Source organism: Empidonax traillii, unplaced genomic scaffold (assembly GCF_003031625.1).
Source record: "Empidonax traillii isolate 1590-97213 ecotype Southwest subspecies unplaced genomic scaffold, ASM303162v1 scaffold1536:size189005, whole genome shotgun sequence".
In the NCBI taxonomy this organism is placed as follows: Eukaryota; Metazoa; Chordata; class Aves; order Passeriformes; family Tyrannidae; genus Empidonax; species Empidonax traillii.
The window spans coordinates 8,967-19,688 of record NW_020956729.1 but is presented as its reverse complement, the minus strand read 5'-3'; the positions used below and the strand labels follow the sequence as shown (position 1 = coordinate 19,688).

Sequence of the window (10,722 nt, the reverse complement as noted above, 5' to 3'; positions counted from 1 at the left end):
AAAATTAAAAAAATTCCTACGTGGCAATGACAAGACTGAAGACTGCAATGAACAACTATTCTCTGGACTCAGAATGTGGCATTTGTTCGTGTCATTTAATATCCCCTAATCTTTCTATTCAAAGAAAAGGTAAGTGTTCCCTATTCTTGTTTTTTAATGACAGCCATAATTTTATTAACAGATATATTTCTCCCTTCAGTGATCACTTTGCTGCCCTGAAGAATCTTACCCTAGTTAGTTTTCTTCTGATGAAAACCAATCCACACTGGCTGAACTTCTTACCAACTCTCTCACAGCACTTTTTCCAGATATGCTGTTTATCCTTGGAGACACAGGACCAAATCTGCCTCCAACAGTCAACAGGCACCCAAAAACATTGAAATCTCCAGGCATGCTGATTGTGCCCTTTGTTCTCCATTCTATTTATAACAATTCCAGGACTGCATCTGCTTTTTTGACAGCAATTAGCTTCAAGCTGCTATTTTCACAAACTTATAACAACGAGCCCTTGGATTCTGACTGGTAATAGTCAGTTCATAGCCCATTATAAAATATAAGAAACTAGAATTGTACCCTCATGTGCATCACTTCCAGCATCTGCAGGCTGAATTTTATCTACACTCCCATTTTGTTTCTCTATCCTGCTTTTCACGTATCAACCTGACGTATACCTGCAATCATTTTTTTATTTTAATTAAAAATAAATCGATTTTTCCCAAGTAGGAGATTCTAAACAAAAAACAGTCCTACAGAAAACAACTTAATTAATAAAAATCAGCATAAAATAGAAGAGCAATAGTAATGTTATATGCCATGCTTTAGGATGAAGAATCAGCTTTGATGAAAGCAAATTATCATGCAATAGTATAGATTTCCAAGTAATTTCTGGAGCTCTTTACCAGGATCATGACTCTTGTCTCATGCCTTAAGTGAATACTCTAAGAGTCTGAGATTAGAATGTAAATAGGAACACCAAATGGATAAGCTGAATGATAAATGCAGAATTCTCTTTTTAAAATAAAATACAGACTTTGTTTTGGACACCTCTGTTGACTTTTTTATAGAGGTACAGGAAATAGAATACCAACTTCTATGTAAAGGAAAAAGTTGAAGGTAGTCACTTAAAAAATATATTAATTTCTAATAAAAGGTTTAAATTCCAAATTTTACAATTCTCGACTAATGTTTTCTGACTCTTCAGAAACAACTGTCAAAAAGATTGTGGGAGATGAGTGTTACCCAAATTCATCACTATTTTTTCATTTTTCCATACACAGAACTATTACTGTTACTGTGTTTTGAACCAAAATGTTACAGAATATCTCTTTTAGGTCTCAAAAGAGGATGTTTGCAACCCTTCCAGAGAGGAAAGATCTTCATGAAGGGAACACAAAAGTCACAAACACCGATTCAATGAACAAATTTTCTAAATTGGGATGTTGTTCATGCTTATCATAAACAGTGCTCCAGCCTACTGAATGGAAACAAGATTTTCAAAAGCATGGATTATTCACCTTCCTATGCTCTATGACAGGCAAAACAAGATGCTACCACTCATTTCTTAAAAACAAAACTGAAAACTAACATTATCCACCTGCTCCAGGCAGGACTCCTTCATCAAAGTGAAGGATGAAAACAAAATATGAGTAGTAGTCCACATCTACCCATCTCAAATTCTTGCCATCCTTCTCAACTACAGCCTCATTTTTAAGAAGAAACCCCCCAAACCCATAAACATCATGTTTTACTTCTTATAAATAAATATACAGATAAAATACCTGGTCATGACTCTCTGCATAAGCAATGTACTTTTCTTCATGCCGTCTGTTTGTTAATGTATGCACAATATTGCCCATATTCCAGTCTTCATCTTTCAGCTCTTTAATTATCTGCAGGGAAAAAAAAAGATCCCTGCAAATTTATTGCTGTTTTAACTAAAAGCACGTAGCACTATCTTGACATAGAAATGTCCAGTAGATTGTGAACTGTAGTGATTCAAATTCTCCTGTTCCCGTTTTGAAGTGATGAGCTTTCTCTGCCCATCCAAAGAGATTTTCTTTTTTCCTTTTCAATTCTACCACATAAATAACTAGAATACTTTGTTCCTCCCATACCTCCATGTGGAAGAGTGGACATAACTTGCCCTCTATCGTGTGAATCCTCTAATACAGCAGGTAATGTGATTGATAGGACCTGCAAGAAAAGCACTGCACCAAAAACCAGCAAGAAATACGTAGGCACACACCTACCTGGTCCACAATATCAGGAGATGCAACCCTGGCACATGAGAGCTTCCAAATACATCTTAACCGCTGGGCTGTGTGCTGCTACCTCTTGGTTTTCAGCAATTTAAATTAAATCCCATTAATAGGAATTTTCTGCCTCATATGACATTATTTCCTCCCTCTTCTAAGTCTGGTTTAATTTCAGTGTTATCCCTTTTTTTTCAATACTGCTTTATAGACCTCCATTGAGCACTACAACTTAAGTACATATACATAAATATATAGATATAAAAATAAAAGTGATAAAGAGGCAATAACACCAAGATGGCTAATATCATGCTGTAAAATTTAACTTTCTGAGTCTAACTGCCCATGTACTCCTGAACAGTCTTGTTTTCCTCTCCTTGTTTTTTGTATTTTTTTTTCTTTTTTTTTCTTTTTTTTTTTCCTGATTCCATAAGTTCTGGCTCTGAACACATGCAGGTCTTTATGCAACATCATATTATGTACTACTCATATCTTTAAACTCAACTAGTACAGTCACTGTTATGACAAACAGTTTATCTTTCTTACTTTTACAGATTCCTCAGAATTCAGTTCATGGAAAGTCTTGGAGATCCTTTAGTTTTAAAACTGATTTTAAAAAGTTACCTAGAAAACTTACTGTTAACAGGTATATACTTAAAAACTGAAGAGAAATGAGATTAAGCAGTGCAGGAGAGTTTGATAACTGTCAGACTGATTCTAAACTTCTCCCAATCATTTCAGCTTTATTTTCCCTCTCAAGAAATGTGGTAACCAACTAAATACATCACCTGTTTCTCTAACTCCATGTTCTCTATGGTGGCTGCTTATTTGCAGTTTCCTTAGCTAAAAGTCTCCTGCTTACATCACACAACATTCTTGTGCAATTAGCACATTCCTAAATAACTGGAGTTCTGCTAGGAAAGAGGCTGGACTATCATAGCTGATCCCACCAGCATCCCATGCCTGGCCCATGACAAGTACATGTTTAGGCTCAAAGAAGTGAGATTTTCTGCCACTAAAGAACAGAATTTACTGCATAACTACTTTTCCTATCCAAGTATTGCAGATTAAAATAAGCAGACCACAGCAGAGATTGCTAAATCAGATTATCAATTTTTTTGTACTTGTAAAATTCTACAGTCTGTTTTTCTTTCCTATGTAATATGAACTTGGCCACTTGCATTTTGCCTGCCTGGGAAATTGCTCACCTTGGCCTATCTTAAAGCGTGACAAGGAAGTTGAAGGTGTAAAGAGAAACAACAACAAAAATCCCTGCAAACAAACACCCTCCCCCCCCACTTCAAGGTATTTCTTGCTGCTATAGAAATCTGTGCTCCAGGATCTAAATATCTAAATATGTAAATTACACATTCCAAAGTTCAAGGATGCTGTCCCTGCTGGAAAAGTTGCCAAGTTTATCTTCTGAAAAGAGGTCTGAAATCTGTTTTTTCAATTGGCCCTCCACCTCCTACTTACAAAATTGAAAGATGCTGAAGATAAGTTAATTTGTTTTTTTATTTTTATCTACTCACTATATTTATTGAAGTATTAGAGGTAATATAAACATTTATTGTTTTCAGATTATCATGATAGCCCAAGGGATTTGAGTGTTATCTTCTCTCTAACTGAAAAACCTTCTCTAAAATATCAGTAGGAAGTTTTTTAGATCATTTAGCATTTTATTCCTTTTTTTTGTGATTCTCTGTATTAAAGAAGGAAAGGAAAATGCGATATAAATCCTTGTTGTAGTCAGTGTTTATTAGTACATTATTGTTCTTGAAGAGCATTTACAGATTTTTATTATTCTTTCTGAAGCCCCCCTGTACCAATTGCAGGTGTTTGTATAATTCCCTTGGGTTTACTTTGGTTAAAACTTTCAGCTCTATATTCTATTCCAAGTAACACACACAGCGCCAGGAGGGTTTGTTGCATGTTTTTGGGGTGATCCTTCAATATTTATATGCATATGGTTAACATATTATCTACCTGTTCCCATTCCTTACAGATTAAACATTCTACAGCTGTTGCAAGATACAGTTTACTTCAAACAAATTGAGTTTATGTGTATTGTATGAAGAAAACAAATATCAGCTGGAATGAAAAGACCAGCCCCTCACCTGAAAACCTCCATGATACCTGACAGCTCTCACTGCAGCCATTAATACCTGTGCTCAAGCCTGTCAGGATTTATTTCAATAGGACATGAACAGCAGAGAGAGTAACATTTGTCAGGAGGATTTGGAAGTGTCTGTGTGTGCTCACAGACAGAAAAACACGCCACTCTGAAGAGAAGAATGTGTTTTTGAAGGAGTTCTTTCTCACCTGTATCCACTTGTCTGGGATAGCCATGGCCAGTCGATAATCAAAGCCCCCTCCTCCCTCTTCGACAGGACGACAAAGTGCTGGCATTCCAGAAACATCCTTAAATAGATAAAAAAACCCCCACATCCTCAGCATAATTTCTATGGCATTTCAATTACTAGTTCGTGTTTTCTATCATACAGCAATACTTGTATAGAAACACTCTCTAAACACAACCCTATAAACAGCCTCACAGACTCACCTGGTTAAGGGAGATTGAAACAAATAAAAATCAGTGAACACTACACCCAGATTTGTTGTTTGAATGCAAAAGTTACAGGGAAAAGCATTATGACTTCTCATCAAATACTCTACCTCAAAATACTTTATAGAGTAGATATTTCAAGAGGAATAGATCCCGGTATATGCAGAGTTTGAAATAATTAGCTCTCTTGAGCTCCATGTAATCAATAGAAAGTACAAAGTAGTCAACAAAAGACAAATTAAACCTTCATTTTTTTTATTGATATTTTGCATAAAGAATGGCATGAAAAAAAGGCTAAATATTAAGTACAGTAAGGAAGTAAAATATGATCCCTATTATTTCCCCACTGTGCAAAACCAGAATTATTGATCAAGCTAGTCCTGGAAAGTGACATGATCTTTGCATAATTTTTCATCTTCATGTTGATGGAAGTTGACCATTCTTAAATTTGTAATTCTGAGTTCTCAAAATATTTATTTCACCATGTTCTGAGGCAATTTTTATCGCACAGCATTCTCTTTCTAAAGTAAGCTTATCTGGACAGAAAGTGCAATTCTCCAATAATTACAAAATATCCATCATTACTCATTGTTATTAACTTATGTGGTGGAACGACTTCTCACTGACAAAGGTTATGGATTATCATACACGTCTTGCATCTACACAAGAGAATTTATGGAATTAAATACTGACTGGAACCAGGGCCTAATTAGGAAGCTCATTCTGTTTTTCTGGATTCAATCCAGTTTTTTTCCATCCAGTTGCTGCATAGGACTAGTGAAAAAGATATCTGTAGTTATATACACACACACACACACTGACATAAGTGAGGAGATCAACCACATCACCATGGAGCTCGTGGATGGCATCCCAGGGGTGGAACACAGGGTTGCCATCCAGAGGGACCCTGACCGGCTGGAGGAATCAATCAACAGAAAGCTCAGGAACGTCACCAAGGGCAATTGCCAAATCCTGTCCCTAGGATGGGTGCAGGCTGGGTCAGCCAGGCTGGGGAACAGCTCTGCTGGGAAGGCCCTGGGGCTCTGGGCCAACAGCAAGCTGAGCATGAGCCAGAAGGATGCCCTGGCAGCTGGGATGGCCAGCAGCGTCCTGGGCTGCCTGAACAGCAAAGCCAGGAGATCAAAGCCAGGGATTATCCCCCTTTAGTCACCAGATCATTAGATCACACAGAAAACTGCATCCACATTCCACACAGCTGTAAAAACCAAATAATGAAGCGGAAATTCCTTCCCAGTTTTCTGATGTGATAAAAGGAAGTTCAGTAGCTCTCCTGAATCAGTCAGAAAGGATAAAAACAGATTAATGGTCTCTGAGTTATACAGGACAGGATGATACGAAACAAAAGCCTTTTTCTCTGATGCCATGATGCCTACCTGGACAAGGTCCAAACCTGAAATTTAAGCAGCTCACATCTATCTGAGTCACAATTTTGAAAGCCAGATTTTTAGGAAGTAAAATTCTAAATTTAATATTGTTTATATCTATCTACAAATTTTAACAGAACATTAAAAAAATTAATAAATTTAGCATTAGTTTGTTCAGTACATCTTCCACCTGGTGTGGCCCTCAGACTACCACCTATTACTGATCTTTCATGTAGGAGGCAATGAGGCAGCAAGATGCAGTCCAAGGACAATCAAAATGGCTTTCAAGGCCTTGGGAAAGCTGGTAAGGGAAGATGAGGCACAAGTTATAGTCTCCTCTGTAACTCTAGTTGAAGGTACCAACATTGGAAGAAACAGATGGTCTATTAATAAATTACTCCACAAGCTGGTGTCACCTCCAAAATGTCGGCGTTTTTGACAAGGGAGTGGCCTTTGTGGCACTAGGCATGCTGGCATTGGATGGGAATCACCTCTTCAGCAAGGTCTCCACTGGGTGGACCCATGGGAATCTCCTGAGGTTTAACAAGACTCAAGTGCAAGGTGCTGTGTCTGGGTTGGGGAAACCACCAGCACCAACCCAGGTGGGGGGATGGAGAGATGGGAGAACAACCCTGCTGAGAAGGACTTGGGGTGCTGGTGGGTGAGAGGCTGGACATGACCCAGCCATGTGCACTGGGAGCCCAGGGAACCAAACATGTCCTGGGCTGCATCCAAAGCAGTGTGGGCAGCAGGGAAGGAGGGGATTCTGCCCCTCTGCTCTGCTCTGGTGAGACCCCACCTGCAGTGCTGCCTCCAGCTCTGGGGTCACAGGAAGGACATGGACCTGTTGGAGAGTCTAGAAGAGGGACATGAGGATGATCAGAGGGCAGGAGGATCTCTCCCATGAGGAAAGGCTGAGACAATTGGGGTTGTGCAGCCTGAAAAAAACAAGGCTTCACGGTGACCTAATTGTAGCCTTTCAGTACCCAAGGGAGCCTACAAGAAAGATGGGGAGGAACTTTTTGCAAAAGCATGTGGTGATAGGACAAAGGAGAATGGTTTCAAAGAGAAAGAAAATATATTTAAGATATTAGGAAGAAATTCCTTATTGTGAGGGTAGTGAAGCACTGGAACAGGCTGCCCAGAGCAGCAGTGGATGCTCCATCTCTGGAAGTGTTAAAGGTCAGGTTGGATGGGGTTTTGAGCAACCAGTTCCAGTGGAAAGTGTCCTTGGCTATGGCAGGGGGTTTGGTACAAAATGATCCTTTAGGTCCCTTCCAAACCAAGCCATTCTGTGATGTCATTATTATTAAACAGCTAATTTCTAAGCATTTGTTCAGACCCAGGTTGAAAACGAGCTGCCTATAAAACCAAAAACTTCAGCAGTAGAAAGCACAGTTGATTTTTCGCCTGTTTGCTTTTTTAATACTTTAGGCATGATGTAATTTCACTTAATACTTTTTCTTCTCATTATAAGAAACTTTAATCACAGCTTGATTTAGAAGATCAAAATGAAAAAAAAAAAAAGGCATATAGTCAGTAACACCTAAAAACTTCGCAATTACTAAGACAGTGAATATACAGAACATTTAAAAGCTGTAAAAATCATCAATTATATTAATTAAGGTATAAATTAGAATTAGTTGTGGTTGGAGAAAAGTCATTCTTCATTGACTTTTGTAATTTTCAATTATATCGATAGTTTCTCCTTCTGAAATTCTCCTTTAACCATGCAGCACATTGATCAATTCTATGATTTGTGTAGCAACTCCCCAAGGCAGAAAATTATGTAGTGAAAAAGAAGCAGCTTTCAACTTAAGCAAGAGAAACTGAAGACACATCTTATTAAAGAAAACAAACAAACAAAAAACTACCAAAACTCTTAGGCTAGGTAACATAAGACAACCGAACCCAAAATGTCATTGGTAGGAATGTTTATGATCTAATACCACCTAGAAAATTAACATATTTCACTTCAAATAAGCCAATGCAACCACCTCAAGTTTACTGGTAATTGCTCACCAGATGCTGTTTTTGATAGCTTCTCATTTAGCTTTTAGAAGTGATTGTCTATAACAGAAAACTTTACCATAGGTAAGAAATGAAGTTAAGCTGTACTTTGTTTTCTGAAAATAAATAGGAAATTCTCAAGCTCTCAATCTCTAATGCAATATTATTAGAAATCCAAATAGTCCCTACTTTTATCAGATAGATCCAACTTTTTCTTTTAAATAAAATTAATTATTGAAACATAGTAACAGAAAAAACCCTCAGTGTTTTTTTCTCTTTTAGATAAAGACAAAATATCCATGAAAACATACCTATTCATAGAATTTTAATGCTCTGGTGTTTCATACTATTAACAGTTCCATTTGCCAACAATATTTTTCTGTCAAAAAAGTTAATTGATCTCATTCAACTCAAGTAAGATAGTCTATTCACTCCCTCAGAAACCTGGAGAAACTTAATAGTAAATTTAAATTAGCCTATACATTCAACATTTATAAGTTTATTGCATTTAATTTGAAGGGGAATTGTGAGTTATGCCAATATAATTCAAAATATGCAAAACTACACTAGAGTTGTTAATTTTTAGTACCCTGAAGCACTAGTGACAAATGGCTATCACGCACAAGAAATAAACTAATAAAAACAAACGTCATTACATGTTCAAGGTGATGAAGGAAAAAAAGAAAAAGAAATCACCACATTAATTAATAACCTATTAATGCAGAGAAAATTCCCAAAGCACATATTCGAGTTGTTTTTTCCCCACCAGGCAGAGTCTGTCCACTAATTAATAGTTTTCAGCTCATGTCAGTTCTTCAGTACCCAAAGTGTGACTCGATAATTAACAAGAAATTCACATCCCAAAGCAAACTAATCAATATTAATGTTATTGAGGGTGGTTGATTCTGATCTTACCTCTGCTATGGTTATGCATTCCGGATGCAAGAACTTAATCATGTGATTGGCCAGCATCAGATAGCACAAAGCATCTTCATCCACGTGTAGGCCAAAATACTCGTTGTAATCTCCACTGAACCCTGTGCCTAATAAGACAGTTTTAAAAGCTACAGTCAGCTTTCTTTTTAGAAAACAGATATTTTGCAATATTCCATTTTATAAGCACCACATTTATTGATGATTTCTGATCTATCCGCAGAGCAGCAAAACAAGCTTTTAGCAAACCTGGATTTTTTTTGAGCATTTATAGAATACGCTGAGTTGGAAGGGACCCACAAGGATCACCAACGTCCAACTCCTGTCCCTGACAGGGCAGCCCCAAGAGTCCCACCCTGTGCCTGAGAGTACTGTCCAAATGTTTCTTGGCTCTGTCAGGATTGGTGCTGTGACCACTTCCCTGGGGAGCCTGTTCAGTGCCCAACCACTCTCTGGGTGAAGAACCTCTTCCTGATATCCAACCTAACCCTCTGCTGGCACAACTTCAGGCCATTCCTTAGGTCTTCTGTCCCCAGTGCAGAGCAGGACAATCCCCTCCCTTGACTGGCTGGTGATGCTTTGCCTGATGCCCCCAGGACACAGTTGGCCCTCCTGGCTTCCAGGGCACTGCTGACTCATATTTAACTTGCCATCAACCAGGACCCCCAGGTCCTTTTCTGCAGTGCTGCTTTCCAGCATCTCATTCCCCAGTACATACATATATCAGGGGTTGTTCTGCCCCAAATGCAGAATCCAGCACTTGTCCTTGTGATTTGGTGATTGCCCAGCACTCCAGTTTGTATCTCTGCAGGGATCTTTTGGCCTTTGAGGGACTCAACGACCCAGGGGCTCTCAACTGTGCCATTGCCAGGTGGGAGCTCCATACATTCCAGCCTCTTCATCACATATACCACCACCCTCCTCCTGCCTCTTCTACCCTGCCTATCCCTCCTGAAGAGCCTGTTGTCATCCAACAGGACACTCCAGGCACAGGACTCATCCCACCAGGCTTCATTTATGTCAATGATGTCATATCTCTGGGACTGGGTCAAAGCTTCAAGCTCCTCATTTCTTCCTCCTGCTGAGTATGTAGGTGTAGAAACACTTCAAATGTGGTTCGTTGCAGCAGACACCTCATGGGGCAGATTGAAGGATCCCACTGGTGCTGAGTTCCTCAAGTTTTGGTGTGCCATCCCATTGCTCATCACTGGCAAGACTGGTTTTATCCCTTTCCCCCCTCTCCTACCTAATTTAAAATTTACCAATGAGCCCTGCTAACTCCTGTTCTAAAACCCTTTTTCCCCCCACTCTGAGAAACAGTGAACCTGATAGCATTATTTCCACAGCAACAGCTGCAACAGGACTGCTGAGATTAGAGCTGATTAAGCTGCTTACCAATCCCATGATGGTGATACAACATAGATGTAACACCGTCAAAGCGGAACCCATCAAAGCGATAGTCTTCAATCCACATCCTCAAATTAGACAGAAGGAACCTCAAGACTTCCCAGCTGAAATAACATGAACACATTTTATAAGCTTTAAAAACCTTGGGATCAAGTAGAATTCATCATAC

General features: G+C 38.8%; 1 protein-coding gene across 1 annotated transcript in view; it reads right to left on the bottom strand.

The window, feature by feature from the left end:
• LOC114070389 (1,4-alpha-glucan-branching enzyme-like) overlaps positions 1 to 10,692 on the bottom strand; it is a 56,233-nt gene extending 45,541 nt beyond the window's left edge. The window contains exons 1-4 of the mRNA XM_027907748.1: positions 10,542 to 10,692; positions 9,129 to 9,256; positions 4,575 to 4,673; positions 1,779 to 1,889 (exon numbers count right to left, since the gene is read on the bottom strand). Coding sequence (XP_027763549.1) covers positions 1,779 to 1,889; positions 4,575 to 4,673; positions 9,129 to 9,256; positions 10,542 to 10,677 — 474 coding nt within the window. The 5' untranslated portion in view covers positions 10,678 to 10,692. The remainder of the gene's footprint in view (positions 1 to 1,778; positions 1,890 to 4,574; positions 4,674 to 9,128; positions 9,257 to 10,541) is intronic.
• Positions 10,693 to 10,722: the final 30 nt, after the last annotated feature.